The following is a 17,852-nucleotide window of genomic DNA, read 5'->3' as shown; positions in this document are numbered from 1 at the left end:
ACGCTGCAAACACGAACCTTTCACTCTGGAAGGAAATGCGCTGAAATCCAGCTCAGTGCTGAGGTGTAGATATTAGACATGGCTGACCCTCAAAAAAGAGAGGAAGCGAAAGAGTCTCTCGTCGTCACTGCCAAAAAATGGGGAGGTCTGTAACCACCCACTGTCCTCCAACGTTCGCATGGCGATTGACTACTTTCCCAGCCTACCTGCTTACGCTCCTGACAGAGAATCCCGTTCCCCCAGCTCTACTTGCTACGCTCGTCTTCGCGCAACATGCTCGACCTTTTCAACCACTTCCCATGTTGTTTCCTCCCTTGCTGCTCTTCTCAACTTATCTCAACCTCCAAGGCTTCAAGATTGACAGCGCGGGAACAACTGCTGCACTGAGTGGCGCCTATCTGGTGCTAGCTGGGAGGAGGCGGATGGGCTTCATGAACAAGTTCGGCGCGAGGGGCATCATTCGAGGCGCCACTATGGGATTGTGTCTAGTGAATTTGGTGGGCGGAGGTCTTGCATATGGGTTTGGCAAGAGAAGAGAAGAGGACGACAAGAGAAAACAGCTATGATCAAGCACATGGAATCTATCGCTTAAAGTTTTGCACGATGTGAGGGAATGTGCTGATAATGTCGGAGAGGCCTGAAATCCAACAGTGAAGTGTTTCCTGCCGCGGCTATCCTGCCGTAATGCTTTTATGCACTTGAGATCAAGCGCCGAATACTCTCCAGTCAGGGTACCAGCAACAACAAGATGATCCTCAAGTGGGAAGTGGAATAACTTATGATACATGGAGCCAGAATCCTGAGTTCCTGACGCCAATGGCATATCGAGACAAATGGCTTTTCAGAATGACGGGTTCACGAAGAGTGGGCAAAGAGATCATTCAAGCCTCTGTGGCATGCATTAATCTTCATTCCTGTATTTGCGAACCAATACTGGGAGGATCTCAGAAACACGGTTCCTCCTGGACCGGTCCCAGCATTGGATATTCTGGGTTGGGGCCATGATGGCTGAATGTACTATAGAGCATGGTAAAACCAATGTGAAGCGGAAGTGAATCAATTGATATCGATTTGTACCCAGATACGGTACATCTCACAAGTCTCTCACAGCATATCCGTCGAACCAAAGCTGTCAGCTATCTCGAGTCCCCTTCCTCACTCCTCTCACATGGCCCTCAAACATGAACACAGGCTTGTCTTGTGCATGGCATGTATCTCCGCATTTGACGCACTCAAGATCTATCTTGCCTGACCAGAAAGGTATATTATCCCAGCCAGGCACGGATCAAAGTGTAACACGATATCGGAGAAACTCTCTTTTGAGAAGTGTTCATCAATCTCGGCATGATTTTGACAACATCCGCTATGGAAAACCAGAAGAGGTGGAGCAGGACGAAGCTTCGAAAGTGCCGGGTCTTACTCACCAGCTCACCCTGCCTCAGTTCACTGATGACACGCAGTGTTGAGGAGAATTTGACATTTCGAAATGATCAAAAGATCAGTGAGCCAGCCGAACCATGTGCAGGTGCAGGGGTAGGGGAGGGACATGAATCTATATAAGCTTACCATCTCAGGTTGGTTCCTGAGGAAAGGACCAAAATGGTATATATATGGAGATTGGTCCTGGGGAAAGAGAAAGGAAGAAAAAGGGAAGAGGGGACGGCAAACAGAAAGATGTTTTTATAAAGAATATCTGAGCCTTGCTTGGCGAGATTCTGAGAGGTGCGGCAGCGATGTCTTTAGAGCTTGTAGTTGTTGATATTGTCAGCCAGAAGCGAACCATTCACCACCACGATTCTGCCAGACCTCTGGCAAGAATTAAGCGGAGCTGGATTAGAAAGGCATTGTCATATGATCTCGGCAGCTCGAAAATATGTGGACGCAACGGGGGCGAAGATGCATTCAACAGAGGTATATTGACTGCCTTGGACTAATATGTGAAGAAGAAAATTGAGGAAGCTAAAAGGCTCGGTTGAAATATTGTGATGAGAGTGGAGTTTCCTGCAAGGCTACGGTGCTTGGCAAGGCTGTGGGGTTGAGCCTCGCTACAGCATACCTAGGTACTGAATAGCCACGCCCAGCATGCACCCCATCCAGGATAGGGGTGGAAGAGTACCTAGGTAATCATTTGGCTGTTCTACGCCTCTCGTCGTCTCATCTCACATTCCGAGTTCCCTTGCCTTTCCATGATCAAGCGCGATGATGTTTCGCAGACATTTGGTAATGAAGTTCCATTCCCTTAAGAGCTCCTGGAATTCTGAAGTTTGACTGCTGTTCCCTTCTTGTCTTGGCTGACCTTTTCTTGGATTGCTCTTGAAAGCAACATCGTCCTCATAGCTGAAAGGACGGCATAACACGCCTTTTTCTGGTGCCGGCAGAACCTCTGGTGCCTTCAGCCGGGCAGAGCAGCTCGCCAATTTGCGTCGAGCGTGGCAGGCATCAGCACCTTGTGCGGCAGATCACTTCTCGAGTCTCCATCGACTAGCTCCTTCAACCACCTGTAGCTTCCCGGTAGATGGCGATGGCCTTGTTGCTTCCAACAGTAATAAATCTCTCGGCCTTTTGTCTCTCAACACTGGTCTCGCCCTTAGGTTGCCACTTGACACACCACAGGCCCTTTTCACTCTCGCCGTGCGTCGCAACACAGACTCTTCGCTCGATATCCCAGACCTTGACCTTCCCGTCCAAACTTCCACTTAGGACATACTGGCCGTTGTGGTTCCAATCAAGATCTGTGATCCAAGCTGCATGCCCACTGAGATTGGCTATCTGTTCACCTGATGTAGGATCATAGAGCGAGATGATTCGTGCGTCGCCAGCTGCTGCAAGGAGAGTCGAGCCAGGAGAAAATCTGACGGCGCGGACGGGTTTGATGAGTCCGGGAAGCGAGTGCAGCAGGCGGGATGTAGCCGTAGAGAACAGATAGATGGCTCCAGACTCGTGGCCGCTGGCTATGAATCGGCCGTCTGGTGACTTTTGCTCAGGAAGGACGACGTGTCAGTGTGGTTCTCCTCTTACCGATCGATGCAATCTCTGCCGGGTAACGGGATCCTTACCATGTCCACAGACATCCCGAAACTTCCTTTCGTCTCGAATTCCCTGATCTTCTCGCGGCTCGCGCCATTTGCCAGATCCCATACACTCACTCGTCCGTCGTAAGTTGTGCCAGCCACGAACTTTCCGTCGGGAGTCAAGCATACAGCCCAAATCTCTCCTGCTTTCTTCTTTGGACCGACATCGATCTCCCCGTCGTCCTTCCACTTTCCCTCCTCGTATTTCCATATTCTGACCTCACCGCCAAAGCCAACGCTCACGGCCCTTGTGCCAGTTTCGCGGTCTGTGCTAATGTGGTGGCATCCGAGCTTATGGGCATCTTTGAGGATCTGAGCAATGGGAAAGCCTTCTTCATTTGCAGAGTGGATTTTGATCGAGGACTCGCCCGAGCCCGTAAGGATTTGAGTTTGAGTTACAGCGAGGGCAAAAATGTCTGTGGTATGGGCTGTACAGTGTTATCTTAGTCCGAGATACGAGTGCGCTGCGAAGACGCTGCGAAGATTGAATTACCTTCATCGATCGAATGAAGGGCGAGATATTGTTTCGACTGAACCGAATGTCAGTTGACAGGACTCCCAATAACTGGGATGGGGTCACAAACCATGTCGACTGCGTCGATGCATCATATACCTAGTTCAAAAGGACAGGTCGAGAAGGACAGCACGCAAAATGAGTGTCGAACCGAGATTGAATTCAGCAGAACGAATTGTGCTCTGCCGGAAACACTGTACAAATTCAAAATTATCTTTGAAATGACGTAGTTTTACAATGCTCCGCACGTTGCCAATTCAACGTTGTAGAGCCGCACACAGGTCGGACACCCCCTCTTCCTTTGCCCGTGCCTCAAACTTCACTTGTTTCGTTCAGAATTCACACCACAAAGACAAGGTCGTTCTGAACCACCTCTCCCCTACCCGAAGTCGCGCTAAGCGCAACCGCAAGCTCCTCTCGATGTGGTTGCGAGCAACGCCCTGTTCGTGTTCAACCTTTGATCAAGCTTCATCCCGCGCTCAGCCCATAATTCCGTCTGGAGCCCCAAGTCTTCGTGACTATTCAACTCCCGACGCTATATTCATCGAATGGTTCTTGTTGGCATCGATTCCGGAAGCCGAGGGCATTGAGCAGCTGCGTCTCAGAACCGGGTGTAGCACTCCTCCTTTGACTTGAAGAGCCAGGAATATATGGCCTCAGCAGCTCCCTGGTTTTATATGCTTGTCTTCTTCTTTCGCCGCCCGGACGTCGCATTTCAATCTCTCAGCTTTTGGTCCCCTCTGACGCCTTCGCTGCTTCGCTCGCTTCCGCATCTCTGTGTTTCCAACTTTCGTAAATTTCTGGTGTCTCAGTCAGTATAACTGATCGCCACTTAGCATATCATACTGGCCTGCAACACAATATGGGCACAATGTATGAGCCTTTTTCGGCCTCCCGCAGCCGGGGCATTGGTTGACTGCTTTGACATCCTTCAGAGCTTTCCCAGCCAATTGTCGATGTCTCTTTTTCATATGTGACGTCTTTTTCTTAGGAACTGCCCTCAATATCCCTTCCCAGATGTCTGCAATGAGCCCAGGGATGTTCGTCGTGATTGCGGGTATTGCGAATGATGCTGAGATGAGGTTGCGGAAGGGCCATGTTTGCATCGGCTTGGGGAGTAAGCCTGTGCTCCTTCTAATAAGAATTTGTGACAGTGGAGAGCCGCCATATGAAGCAGCCAAGGCCATATTTGCGGCGAAGCTGCTTCACGTTCAACGGGCTGCGTGGATGATTGCTCTTCAAGAATCTTTCTGAATGAGCTTCACAGACACTGCGCTAGCTGATCACGGTTAGACGCAAACTAGTCAGGGACAATCTATAAAGCAGCGGCATTAACTTCCCGGCGCTGTTTAGCCTGCGTTGAAGTGACAGCCCCTGTCCCTTGGCACGAGACAAAAAGGGGGCCCTTCTTCCAATGCTGGCAAGATCGTCTGGGGAAATTGTTCGTCGCAGGCAGTCGCAACTCCCTCTTTTCTCGTGCACAACTTGAACTCATTGCATCTATCTGTCTTGCCTTCAACTGTGCCTGGACACGAGATCGTCTTGCTCATCGCATTGGAAATCTTGATTTCTGCCTCATCGAACAGACACGATGACCATGGCAATGAACCAACCGAACGCGGTGTTCCCACGTTCACATGTGGGTTTCGATTCTATCACCCAACAAATTGAGAAGAAGTTGTTGAAAAGAGGTTTCCAATTCAACGTCATCTGTGTTGGTAAGTCTGTCAAAACCTACTCGTATGGACTCAACCAGCTCACTGTCCTCAGGCCAAACCGGACTTGGGAAATCGACCCTCATTAACACGATCTTCGCAAGCCACCTCATAGATTCCAAAGGCCGGCTTCGACCCGATGAACCAACACGTTCCACTACTGAAATTCAGACCGTGTCGCATAGTCAGTCGGCCTATCGCAAGCGCGATGGAACAGTTCACTGACAAATTTGCAGTCATCGAAGAGAACGGTGTGAGACTACGGTTGAACATTGTCGATACCCCTGGATATGGTGATTTGGTCAACAACGATCGTTGGTAGGTGTCCTGCGGATCTGTCGCGCTTGTTAGCGACTTTGGCATTTGTGACTGACCGTCTCTAGCTGGGATCCCATTGTGAAATACATCAAAGACCAGCACTCTGCCTACCTGCGAAAAGAGCTCACTGCCCAGCGAGAGCGCTATATCCAAGATACTCGCATCCATTGCTGCCTGTTCTTCATCCAACCTTCCGGCCATGCTCTGAAACCAATTGACATTGTGGTTTTGAAGAAGCTCTCTGACGTCGTCAACGTGGTTCCCGTCATCGCTAAGGCTGATTCCCTCACGCTTGAAGAGCGCAGAGCGTTCAAGGAGCGGATCAAGGAAGAGTTTGCTTTCCACAACCTGAAGATGTACCCCTATGACAACGAAGAGCTGGATGATGAGGAAAGAGCCACCAATGCCACCATCAAGGACATTATCCCTTTTGCAGTTGTCGGCAGCGAGAAGTCAATCATTGTTAACGGCAAGCAAGTTCGCGGTCGACAGAACAAATGGGGAATCATCAACGTCGAGGACGAGAACCACTGCGAATTCGTGTACCTTCGAAACTTCCTGACTCGTACTCACCTGCAAGACCTCATCGAGACGACCAGCCAGATCCACTACGAGACCTTCAGAGCGAAGCAACTGTTGGCATTGAAGGAGAGCAGTGCTGCAAGCGGCATGGCTGGTAGCAGACCAATCAGTCCTGCGGCTGACCGAGAATTGAGCCGGGGCTCGCAGCGCATGACGATGAACGGATATTAGGAGATTTGCACATTGGGAGGTTACAAACAAGGAGATGGTGCTGGGGATGGATTTGACAAAAGCAATGGTTGAGCTTGAGCGATTGCCATATCCTTTTCTTGTCGCCTGGAACGTTATTCTAATGTAGCGTCTATTCAGAGAGCGGGCCTTTCGTCTTTGAGCTGGGGGTATAAAGTAATTCTCATGACTGTTCATTAACGCTGGGGTTCCCGAAATCAAAACTCGGTGCACAGATGGTTGCCTCCGTTGCTGCTTGGGGGAATCAAGTTGAGGCTTCTGTCCCGAGTCCTTTCATCACCCATTCGTCGAGTTCCTGGAACGTGGCATCCAGATCGTCGTTGATGATGACCTTGTCGTTCTTGCCCTCGGTCCTGCAATACTCCATCTCATTCTTGGCCTGTGCTAGACGCTTCTGGATCGCGTCTTCGCTTGTGTCACCACGACCACGCAGTCTCTGCTCCAGGACCTCGATACTGGGCGGTTGGATGAAGCATATCCTTGGGTTCAACTGGCTCTTCTTCAACTGCTTGACGCCTTCCATCTCGATGTCAAATATACATATCCTCTTGCCAGGAGCCGTGGTGCCATCAATGCTCTTGCCTTTTCCCTCGGCCACATCTTGGACGGCCTTCTTCGAGGAGCCGTAGCAGTTACCTCCAAATTTGGCATGCTCCACGAACGCATTGTCTGCGATCATTGACTGGAAGTTTTCGTGGGTTGTGAAGTAGTAATGGACGCCATCTTCCTCGCCCGGTCGGGGCTTTCGAGTGGTGTGGGAGACACTGAAGCCGAAGAGATCGGGGTGTTTCGCGAAGAGTCGCTTTATAAGAGTACTTTTGCCAGTCCCCGAGGGCCCGGAGAATACAATGGGTTTTGGCTCGTCTGTGGGCGCGAGAGGAGACATGACCGCACCACGAGTTATGGACGTGAAGAAAGCTGTCGACTTGTGCGCTGAGCGGTTCTGGAGTTTTGGGAATAGAGAGGTTACTCTGCTTGACATGAAGCGGTCTTTGTATTGAGCGGTGGGAAAGAGGAGAGACTATTAGTGCATGTTCAATGCGGTGAAAAAAAGAGCCAATGGAGTTTATGGATCTGCGGTCTTGGCAGGGGCTCGGCTCGAATCAGGGAAATGGCCTCGATGCCTCCAACTCGTCTCTATTGCGACGTGCAAAAGACACCTAATGTTGATCATCGTACCGTGCAGCCGATCCTCACAATGGAATCGCCAGTAGCGCTCGATCCGTCCGACGAGGCTCCTACTCCATCGCATCAGCCTCAGGGAGACAATACGGGCGATACTCGTGAGGATGTTTCCCACGGTGTTGTCGGACAGTTGCCTGGCAGTGATGGCAAAACGCGTCCAAGGCGCCCACGCGTAAGTTCCCGGTCCAATCTGAAATATTTATTACTATAGACGAACCTGGGGTCATCGGACAGTCTAATGGAAGCCATAGGGTCGTCACGCAAAAGATCCCTTGGCAAAGTCCATAGCGATCAAATGTCAAAGATTAGAAGATTTTGAGGCCCAGCTCAAGGAGCATTTGGCAGATTCGATCCTTGACCGCGAGCACACCACGCTGGAGTTTGCCTTTCCTGTCAGTGCCGCCTTCATGGTGGCTGTGAGGGAGCCTACGAATGGGGGAGATCTCACTGATAGAAAGACGCCATATACGTACAGCCCTTTCAACAAGACCGCAATCACCGTCGTGGACGCTCTGCACAACATTCAAGACCCTGTCGAACGGGCGATTATGCTGAAAGGCATCAGCAAGACCCTCGTCGAAGCCTGTCAAGAAGTAGATGGATATCGCTACAGCTTCCACAATCATTGGATCAGTCGAGAAGCCCAAGCAAGCAGATTCTCATACTGTAAGTCTCGTCACAAAAGCACTCATAGCCCAGAATCTGTCCTTAATGGGCACCTCCTTCTCGTCGCTAATCAAACCCCAGACTGCAATGATTCGGTGCTCAACAAGGGCCGTGCTGCCAATGAGGGTGCCTCCAAGATCAAGGCTGGCACCAAGGTTCGCAAACCAGTCTATGACTGCCACGGCTTGATCTCGGTCAAGTTCTCCGTGACGAAGAACAATCTGGAACTCCACTACAAACACATTCCTCTTCACAAGACCTTTGAAGAAAGAGCCCCGCCTCCGCGCAACGGCTCAAGGCGCAAGCGTCTCCTTGAGATTTTCCATCCTGAAAAGCTCGTGAAACCGAAGAGGAGAAAGTCCAGTGTGCCTAAACCGCCGAAACCCAAGAAATCTGCTACAGAGCCGCCCCGGCCTGTGGAGAGCGTGTCAACCACGCCAGCGAGAGAGAACAGTCTAGCACCCTTGTTCGACTTCCTCGGTAGGGTTGAACCGGACAAAGATTCACCGGACACCTCAGAACCACCGACAGTCGACGTCAACGTCGACACCGTCAAGGATGCCTGGGGCGACGGAAAGATAAACAGGAAGAAAATATACCCCGGCATGTCCATCTGGAACCTTAGAGACCCCCAGATACAAAAGGCGCACCGGAAAGCAAAGAAGACTTCACCTACTCACTCGGTTCCTGGGGCTCTACCACCTCCTGCCACCACGCCGGCTCCAGCAGTTGTGATGCCCCCGAGCAGTAGCCAAACAGTGACACCGATAACCCTGACCGAGTCAGAGCTCCGAGCCAGGCTCCAGCAGGCCGAGCAAAAGATTCGCGACCTCGAAGCTGAAAAACAACGACGGGCAAGAGGACTTACAGAGCCGGCCCGTCCAACTACTCTACAATTCCAGGCACCTCCACTGCCGCTGCCTCCCAACCCAGCCACGCCTTATCCCCCTCCCCCTCCCCCTCCCCCAGCATATTTCCCTCCACCGCAGTTCCAATTTGCTCCCGCTCCCCATCCCATACAGTGGAACTACAGTCCTCATACTTACCCTCCCTATCCTTATACATCACCTGGGCCGCCCAGTCTTCCCTATCCTCATTCTGCATCAGGGAGTGCTCCAGCCGCAACACATCCATATGCGTATTCCAACCCAGGACCACCCAGTCTCCCCTATCCCAACCCTGCACTGGGAAGCGCTCCACACCCGCATGCGTATCACTATCCACCGCAACCTCTGCCTCCCCTTTCGCAGCAACGGCCTCCGTCGAACGCGCCACCGGCGTACGGCTTCGTTCCCAACCCCTTGGACCCCTTGGACCGTATCACCACGAGGGGTGTCAGGTCACATCTTGGTCCTCCTCAGCCTCCTGCAACGCCTGATTCAAGCTCTGGCTCTCGCGTTGAACCACCACGCGTCGAAATGCAACCTACGGCCCAGACTCCTCTATCTTCCACAGAACCTCCGGCTGGGCCAAGTCCTCGTGGACCTTCCGCAACGGCGCCAGAGCCGTCGGACGAAACCACGTCCGTGACAGCTTCCGCAGGACCTGCCCAACCGGCGTCTAGCCGAGAAATAACGCAGGCTTCGACCTCAACCTCAACGACCACGGCCGTGCCGTCAGCGCCAGATCCAGATCCAGATCCAGATCCGAACCAGATCGACGGCCGGGACGGAAAATAAAAGTCTCCATTCGACCACGCTTGTCTCCGACTTTGGACATTACAAGAATAAGAATAAAAATTGCACCCTCAGCACCTCTGGAAGATGCCCATGGCTGGGGCCCAGTGGATGCGCAGTGACATTTCCCCAATGAGGGAGTCGCGGGATCAAAGTATAAGTAGAAGTCCTAGGAACGAGGATGATACTAGGTTCTACAGCGTTACTCGTATCTTCATGGTTTTTTTACCTTCACCCCCTTCCCCGTTTACGGAGCAGGGAGCAGGGAACGGAGGGAGCACATGGCCGATAAACCTTCTTTGCATGCACAGCAAGGCGGGCGGCAGCATCGCGCAGGGCAGCAGCCCGTTTCTTCGGCACGCCAAGCAGGCAATATGCTTTTTGCTTTGGACCGCCCACTCACTCTAGGGCTATATATTTATGACACTATTAATATGTACTTGTACCGCTTTTGTTGTGTTGTAGCTGTACAAATTCTTCCTCTTTCTTCCCTGCATTGTTTGTCCAACGCGGTCTTCTATGAGTCGATGCATATTGTTCGTGTCCATAGGCTTTTTAATGCACAAACACATATACTTCTAGAAGAGAGAGTGTGTGTGGCAGAGTGTGTTTGAGGGATATAGAAATGGACATTGGTCAAGGAAATTTTAAAAACTCGAGCGTCAATCGGCTAGCCAGAGCCGCTTTGAATTAAACAAATAAACCCCAACTAACCAGCTACATGATAATGCCGCCGTAGATACACTCATCTATAGATAACACCGAGGGAAAAGTTTCGTGAGAAACGTTGTCTTTCCAAAACATGACACCTGGGGAAGGGGATATGGGCATGGGCATGAGCATGATCAACGCTAAGGGTAAAGTACATAAGTAATAGATCAGATGGCTGGATACATGAATAATAGGTGGCGCTTCGGCCCTTGAGAGCGTGATGGTGGCTTTTGGAACAGGGTGGGTAATTCAAAATATAGAAGTACAGCATATTGTTGATCCATGTCGTCCTAACTCGTGAACAAACGGCCAGCGTCTCATTCTGTCCAAGATCCAGCTTGGAGCAATACTTCGTAAACCTCTTGCGAGCAGTACTGTGACACCAAGAAAGGGGCTGCTAACAATACAATAGCACAAGAAGGGGGGGGGAAGAAAAGAAAGCAAGGCTCTCAAGGCCATCAAGGCCAAGAAGGGCACATGATCAAGCCAGGATCATGTCAGTCGAGAGGTAGATTTTGATGAGTAGAGGCTCCTCCGGGGAGTGGATGTGCCATATTGGAAGAAAGCGGACGGCAAGACTTTCGATAGTGTGCGAATCTTCGGTAATGGACAGGGAGTCGTAGGGTTCAGGGCTGGTGCTCAAGGTATAGAACCACCAAAAGAGTCGATGTCATGGCGTTGACTGGTACAAGGAATCCATACGGCTGCGGCCGGGGGTGTTGTAGAATGTCACTTGAGCGACCTCGCGATTCTCTGGGCTCCGTCCAGCGGAGACGCACGGTATCATCAGCGGCGTGTCCCGCATTTGAACACTTCGTCAAGAAGGTCGTCGACGACATAAGGATTGTCGAGGGACAAATTTCTGAAGGTCTCGTACTCGAGCGCTTCGCGGATTTCTGCGATGTCTTTCCCGTCCCAAGAAAGTAGATAGTGGCCGCCTGGAAAGGGGAGGTCAAAGCCGAGCTCCTCCCACTTGGCTTTGGTAGCATCTTGCATCAGCAAGCTACGAATGATGTTAGAGGAACGGATGTCGCTCTTCTGGACATCGTCGTCCTCGAAATGGCTCTTGTAGTGGTTGGCAAAATCTTGCACGTCGACGTCCAAGTTGAGGCACAGACCGCAAGCCCAATGCTTCTTTACTCTTCGGCGGTCTACCTGTATGCACTCCTCAGTCATCTGGCATTCACTGTGGTTGGAACTGTGGTGTCTCTTGTAGGTCCGAAGGCGATGCGACTGAAGATTACAGCTAGGGTGCATGCAGCTGAAAGTGGAATCCTTGTCGTGATCTCCAATCAGGTGTTCGGCAAATTCCTTTGGGCTAGTAAAATCTTTCCGACAGTCTTCTACTGGGCATGGAAATCTAGACTTTTGCATCCGATTCCGGTCCCGCAATGAATCCTGCTCGGCGACGAAGGGTGGTCGAATCATAGTAGCCATGAACGAAAGCCCTCCATCGCCTCCACTCGGAGCAACAGTCCCATCCACAACGCTGGCTAGGAGAGGCAAATCATTTGCGCCCGGTATGGCAGGTGGGACGCCACGCTTGGCTTGCTGCAGCTGCGAGTATGCAGTCACATCTTCTGTGTTCTGCAGATCTGGTGCGCAGACTTGCTGATGTTCCTCCCCGGTTGCCAGATAGTCCATGGTCGTGTCCTGATCACAACCGACAGGCGCCCGGAACCTTTCATCTGGCAAGGGCCACTGTGATGACATCGGTGAGATATCACTGGCATATCCAAGACCAGATGTGGGATCGTCATGAACTGGAGTACCGAGATTTCCAGACAACCTGAGACTGGACCGATCGGAGATGAGGCTGGGCACTCGGGACTGAGGGTAGGTATATGATTGCTGTGATAGTCTTGCTCTTATATGCTGCGGAAGAGGTTGAGGCTGGGCAAAATTCATGAATTTGAAGGCCGTATAAAGGTCGTCGTCTTCTGCATCGGCTAGCATATTCAAGGCGTTTCGATAGTTGTTTTGCCGGAGCCTGAGGACCGTGCCCAGGTCCAGACCGGCACCCAGCAGCATTTGAATGTTTTCGACTATATCCGGGCCTTTTTTCAGCTCTTCATCAATGAAGGATCCGTGTCGGCTAACGTTGGCGAGCTGGGACGAAGAAAACGAGAGTGGGTGATCGCGAAACGAGCTGGGCGGAAACTGCCGAGATTGTATGTAGGAATGATTGTTCGAAAGGTAGTCCATTGCAGGTCTTGACCGCAGCGAAGGCGAAAGGTTTTTTCGAAGGCTGAGGGAAACGATTGAATAAGGCTGCGCCCGCGCAGGCTTCCTGAACCTGAAGGGACACGGATCAAGTAGCAAATGGCATGCAATGCGTTGAAAAGAGCGAGAGCACCGCACAAAGCACCACCTGGTGAATTAATAAATGGAAGAATCTTCTTAAGCCTGTCGAACAGGTAGCGAGACAAGAAGAATGGGAAATCAAAGGAAAAAGGGGAGAAGATTTGTTCCTCTTACTCTCTGGTTAAAGGGCATCCATCTTGCGACTCAAGCATGAGCATCCCCACCTCCAACCAGCTCTGTGGATTGTGTGCATAGCACGTCTGCCACGTAGACAAATGGTGGTGGCGCTCGAAGGAAGGGCCGAATCGGAAGCCTGACGGGGTGTCGGGGGTAGACAATCCTAGGGATGATCTTCATGCTCCCAGGTTGCCCGATTTCTTTGGGAGGTTCGTATTGAGGGGTTACCGCTCACTTTTTTTCCCGCGGGAGCCACGCAAGGGGGCATCGATGGAGCATACAGGGCACGACTCGCCTTCGCAACTAGGTATAGCACCTTTCCGCTTCGAGCCGTCGAAAGCGGAGTGGAGACCAGGGGAGCGTATCTCTGCCACGATGCGGCGGAGCAGACTGTAGACCCAGAAGTCGAGAAAGTCATCAACAACCATTCAGACAGCGGGCAGTGAGAGAAAAGAAGGACGGTGCTGGTTTCTCCGCCTTTTCTAACATGTTGGATGCAAGGCACTCGATACATACCCCAAGAGCAGGAGTCAATGGGCTTCTGAGGGGGGTTGCTCTGGTCTGAGATGTCTGTGGGTGAACGATGCCACCGACGCCTCAAATCTTCGCCTCTATCCTTCTTCAGCTGCCCGTCAGTTGCCGTGGGCTTGGATCCCAACAAGCGCGTATGGAGCTTACAAAGAGGCTGCAGGCTTTGGGCCCTGCGCTGCAAGCGCCGTAATCTTACGCAGCTTTGCACCTCACCCAATCGAACAGCCAAGAGTGCTCTCTACCCCTGGGCTTGTCTGCTGAGTTCTCTGAGTTGCGGCAGAATCAGTGATAGTTGCTGCCAATGGAGGCTGCTGTCGATTCAGACTCGTCATGTCAGACTAGGTCCCCGAATCAATTCCCTGTGGCGAGCGCTGTGGTGCCTCCTATAGCTGTGTAAGAGAAAAGTTTGAAAGGGCAGGTGAGGCGGAAACTGTAGTGCGAAAGGATCCGCAGGATCCGCAGAATCACATCTGAACAGTGGATTTGGAGCCGGTAACTGCACGACATATCAGTGACTCCACTGGTGCCACCTCTTCTGTGCCAGAAGAAAGTGCTTCGAACGGGTTTCTCGAAGGACTTTTTCAAAGGCCCCATGTAAATAAAGCAGGTACTCGGGGAAGCCATTCTTTCCATAGCTCTGCCATGAACAACTGGAATTTGGCAGTGACGACACAGCTACTCAAGAGATTGATTGTAGGGTCTGTTAAGACCGTCATGGCGGACCATTTATGAGGGTCTCAATGCCACAATTGGTCAAGGCGTCTTTGAGTTACTTCTTCGGAGCGGAGGAATGAATTGAGACTCCAGGGAGGCAATTGACAGAGAGGGAAACATTTGTCAGTAGGAGGCCTCTTATAGCAGACTCGGAGCAGCAAGATGAAAGCAGCAACTATGTTCCTAAATTCCGTCTTTGCATTTGTGACATCGACAGGCGAAGCACCGAGTACTCGGTACTCTGTACTTGCATTACCTGCTTCCCAAGATGCTCCAGTCTTTGAATCGCTGGATACTTCGTACCAGTGGAATAATCATGGGTGCCCAGGGGCTCCAGCCTAGGTACCTACCCTATGAGTAGGGCCCAGCTGGCTGTCAAAAGCACTAGCCCAAGAACCAGGCGTTGCTAGTTACTCGCCAATCCCAGGAGCCTAAATAAGTGAGCTTGGGCGCCAATTCGGATCCCCAGGATCAGCTGCTGTCTAGGTAGGTGCCTACCTAGTAGTCTCGTAGTTAGCGAGCCCGATGGTCTGCAGGAAAAAAGTTACAAAGCGACCCACCAAGCCAACAGGCTTCCCCTGACAAGAAACGCCCCATCCGCCCGTTCAACGTTTGATAGACAGCTGCCTCGGACCGTCGCGTGTCTGATCGAACCCTAATGATACTTTGGGATTCGATCTTCAAGTGCTTCCCTCAGAAGGTGTAGCTAGGTAGCCTGAACATTGTTATGGGGAAAAAAATTCGATATTGCGAACATAGATACTATGAAATGCAACCCAAAGCACAACGTCCACAATCCCACCGCTGTTGATAGCATAGTAATAATACAGTGTAAAATACAAAATCCATTCCTCAATCTCACATACAAAATCGGGAGCTATGATTACATGACTGGGTATCTTGCATCATGCTGGGAATTTGTTCACGGTTTCTGTGTCATCATAAGGGCGTCGAAGTCGTGATAGGTCGTCGAGTCCAAGAAGTGTTGCACAATGAAAAGCTCAGAGCAGTCGCCAAAGAATCGAACACTAGCATACATCCAACAAAATGAACTTTGGAACATGGACGGCTGGAATCGGATATCGTGCGGTCGAAGAAGCTCAAGAGAGAACTCGGAAAGCATTGGTATGGTAATGATTGAGGGCGCCAGAGTCGCAAGGCGAACGCGGATCAATAGCTCTTGTTGAACTCAACATCGGTTGTATCGAGGAAGGAGGTAGGATCGACATCAAGCCACGAGCCCTCGGGATCAGGGAGGTTGCCAAAGTCGGGTACTGGGATACCAGACGCGTCCCGTTTGCGCTTGCCGGACATCAAGGCAAACACGTCGTTCACGAGCCAATCTGCGACAGATGGATCGGAAATATCAAAGCCTTGATATTTGCCATATTCGAGGGCCAGCCGAATTTCCTCGCAACGGGAGGGCTGCCACGCAAAATCGCAGTTTCCAACCTGGACGCGCACCGCCAGACAGAGTTCTTCCCATTTGCCCTTGGTTGCTTCTTGCGAAAGCAAGCTCAGGATCATGCTCGAGTATTTTATGTCGTGAGGTTGCGCCGCGCCGTCCTTGAAATGGCTCTGATGGTGATCGGCATGGGAGGACACATCTTTGGACAGGTGCATGCAAATAGAACAGCCCCAGTACCTTTTCTTCCTGTCGTAGTTGATCTTGACACAGGCATCGCCCTTCTTGCATGAATTATGGTCCTTGCTGTGATGTCGTGCCCATGTTGCGTGCCGGTATGTTTGCATTTTACAGTTTTGATCATGCTGACAGACGTAGTTCTCATTCTTTTCATGGTCACCTTGTAAGTGTTTTGCCAACTCGACTGAGCGCAGGAATCCCTTCCGGCAACCTGGCTCCGAACAGGGATACTTGATCTGGTCCTTTCTGGCAGACCTTCCGCCAGTTTGCCGATGAGCCTTATCAGTGCTGCCAGCCGATTGTCCACTGTCGTGTGTAGTTTTCCCACCTGCGGTATAATAACTGGCAGAGGCCGGCGCGCCGTAAGAGAGACTGGTATTGCCAACACGAGAAAGACTCGAGACATCCACAAGGGCGTGTGGCTGATACGCCGAGGTGATCCCTGTCGTATTTACATTTGCCCAGTCCTGCCGCTGAGGCTGCTCAAAATTAGGTGCGACGAAGTTCATTGGGGCATGGTTTCCCTGGGTAGTCAGATCCCCAGAGACCATGGCATCCATCTCCCCTGAGACAGAAGGCCAAATAGAGGCTTGAGGTTGTCCTCCAGCAGGGTTTCCAAATCCTGAAGTAAACGAGTCGGCTGTAGAAGTGCTCAGCTCTGTTGAGGCAGACCATTGGGACCGGTTGGACCTGAGGCTAGAGACCCCAGAGGGATAACGCATAGCCGGGCCACGGGATAGTTTCCGTGACTTCGAACCCGGGCGCTTTTGATCCACAAAATCCCATGCACTTTGGAGGACACTTTCGTCTGCATTGGCTATTGTGGCGAGCTGGTTGAAGTTTTTCGGTTTGCAAAGATCCGAAATTTGTTTATGGTCCAATCCGGCCGAAAGGAAGGTCTCCAGTGCTTTGACCACGTCATAAAAATTCGATTGCTGATCGCAAGATGGGCTATGCGGCTCCATACCATGGCCAATCTGACCGGGCGACTCTGTTGCGGGGGAAGACATAAATGCCTGAGCTGGCGATTGCACTGGTGGCCATGCGGAAGGAGGATAACCGTAGACAATTGGACGCATCTTGTAGTTTGTGATTATGACTGAGCCAAGTCTTCAAAGCTGTAGGCACAAGAGAGAGAGAGAGAGACAGACGAATAGTTTGTAGAAGCTGGACTTAACAAATCGCTGTGCCGACCAGAGGCAGACAGAAGAGCATACAAGGAGCGAACGTGCGTGCGGCAAAAGAGAGACAACGGGAATGAAGGCAAGGAAAGGTAGGAGGGAATGAATTCTGCAACATCGGAGGCGAGGTTTCAACGTGCCTTGTATAGTCCTTTCTAACCTGCACGATGCATCAAGGTAATTCATCTCGCAAGGAATCGTGTTTGCCTCATTCCACCATCCAAGCACGGGCGATGAAGAGACCCACTTGCTATACGGCTCTTCGTCGATGCTTTGAGCCATGTTAGCAGGAAATCAAAGACCGGTGTAGCTGAGGGTGGATGGATGGTTTCCATGCAGATCCAAGAGTGGCTCGAGGACTGAGTTGTTCGCTGACATGCATAAAATCTGTTGCCCGAGAAAAGAGGAGAACGATGACATGAAACCCCTAATGCTTGCATTACCCCTGAATGCAGCCACCACCGAATGCCAACCCTGCTCGCCCGTCTGGATCTTTCAAGTGGACAGGATCTGCCTCGTCTTGCCAGGTACCAGGGTCAGGCGAATGATAAGTCATTGAGCCGAAGCTGCGAGCTCCACAGTCTGTAGCTCGACGCTCTGCACGCCCACAGCCATGCTGGACAACGGCTTCCCCCATCGAGCCCTTGAGCGGCAGAACACGAGCGCGGGTGTT

General features: G+C 51.5%; 7 protein-coding genes across 7 annotated transcripts; 3 read left to right on the top strand and 4 right to left on the bottom strand.

The window, feature by feature from the left end:
* Positions 1-78: 78 nt before the first annotated feature.
* Z520_09863 (uncharacterized protein) lies at positions 79-566 on the top strand (the record flags this gene model as incomplete). The annotated part of the gene is made up of 2 exons (XM_016780357.1): positions 79-145; positions 202-566. 2 exons carry the CDS (start codon positions 79-81, stop codon positions 564-566), a joined length of 432 nt encoding a protein of 143 aa, XP_016628600.1.
* A 1,924-nt stretch (positions 567-2,490) lies between these two features.
* Z520_09862 (uncharacterized protein) lies at positions 2,491-4,772 on the bottom strand (the record flags this gene model as incomplete). Its single annotated transcript, XM_016780356.1, has 4 exons — positions 2,491-2,973; positions 3,057-3,499; positions 3,565-3,601; positions 4,512-4,772. 4 exons carry the CDS (start codon positions 4,770-4,772, stop codon positions 2,491-2,493), a joined length of 1,224 nt encoding a protein of 407 aa, XP_016628599.1.
* A 404-nt stretch (positions 4,773-5,176) lies between these two features.
* On the top strand, positions 5,177-6,371 carry Z520_09861 (uncharacterized protein; the record flags this gene model as incomplete). Its single annotated transcript, XM_016780355.1, has 4 exons — positions 5,177-5,303; positions 5,356-5,484; positions 5,537-5,618; positions 5,684-6,371. The coding sequence occupies 4 exons, from the start codon at positions 5,177-5,179 to the stop codon at positions 6,369-6,371; spliced, it is 1,026 nt and encodes a 341-aa protein (XP_016628598.1).
* Positions 6,372-6,633: 262 nt separating this feature from the next.
* Positions 6,634-7,275, bottom strand: Z520_09860 (uncharacterized protein; the record flags this gene model as incomplete). The annotated part of the gene is made up of 1 exon (XM_016780354.1): positions 6,634-7,275. One exon carries the CDS (start codon positions 7,273-7,275, stop codon positions 6,634-6,636), a length of 642 nt encoding a protein of 213 aa, XP_016628597.1.
* A 312-nt stretch (positions 7,276-7,587) lies between these two features.
* Z520_09859 (uncharacterized protein) lies at positions 7,588-9,919 on the top strand (the record flags this gene model as incomplete). The annotated part of the gene is made up of 3 exons (XM_016780353.1): positions 7,588-7,746; positions 7,826-8,240; positions 8,322-9,919. 3 exons carry the CDS (start codon positions 7,588-7,590, stop codon positions 9,917-9,919), a joined length of 2,172 nt encoding a protein of 723 aa, XP_016628596.1.
* Positions 9,920-11,413: 1,494 nt separating this feature from the next.
* Positions 11,414-12,832, bottom strand: Z520_09858 (uncharacterized protein; the record flags this gene model as incomplete). The annotated part of the gene is made up of 1 exon (XM_016780352.1): positions 11,414-12,832. The coding sequence occupies one exon, from the start codon at positions 12,830-12,832 to the stop codon at positions 11,414-11,416; it is 1,419 nt and encodes a 472-aa protein (XP_016628595.1).
* A 2,691-nt stretch (positions 12,833-15,523) lies between these two features.
* Z520_09857 (uncharacterized protein) lies at positions 15,524-17,077 on the bottom strand (the record flags this gene model as incomplete). Its single annotated transcript, XM_016780351.1, has 1 exon — positions 15,524-17,077. One exon carries the CDS (start codon positions 17,075-17,077, stop codon positions 15,524-15,526), a length of 1,554 nt encoding a protein of 517 aa, XP_016628594.1.
* Positions 17,078-17,852: the final 775 nt, after the last annotated feature.

The sequence above is a fragment of the Fonsecaea multimorphosa genome (assembly GCF_000836435.1).
Source record: "Fonsecaea multimorphosa CBS 102226 unplaced genomic scaffold supercont1.26, whole genome shotgun sequence".
NCBI lineage: Eukaryota > Fungi > Ascomycota > Eurotiomycetes > Chaetothyriales > Herpotrichiellaceae > Fonsecaea > Fonsecaea multimorphosa.
The sequence above is the reverse complement of the archived record's forward strand: the minus strand, read 5'-3'. Positions and strand labels throughout refer to the sequence as shown.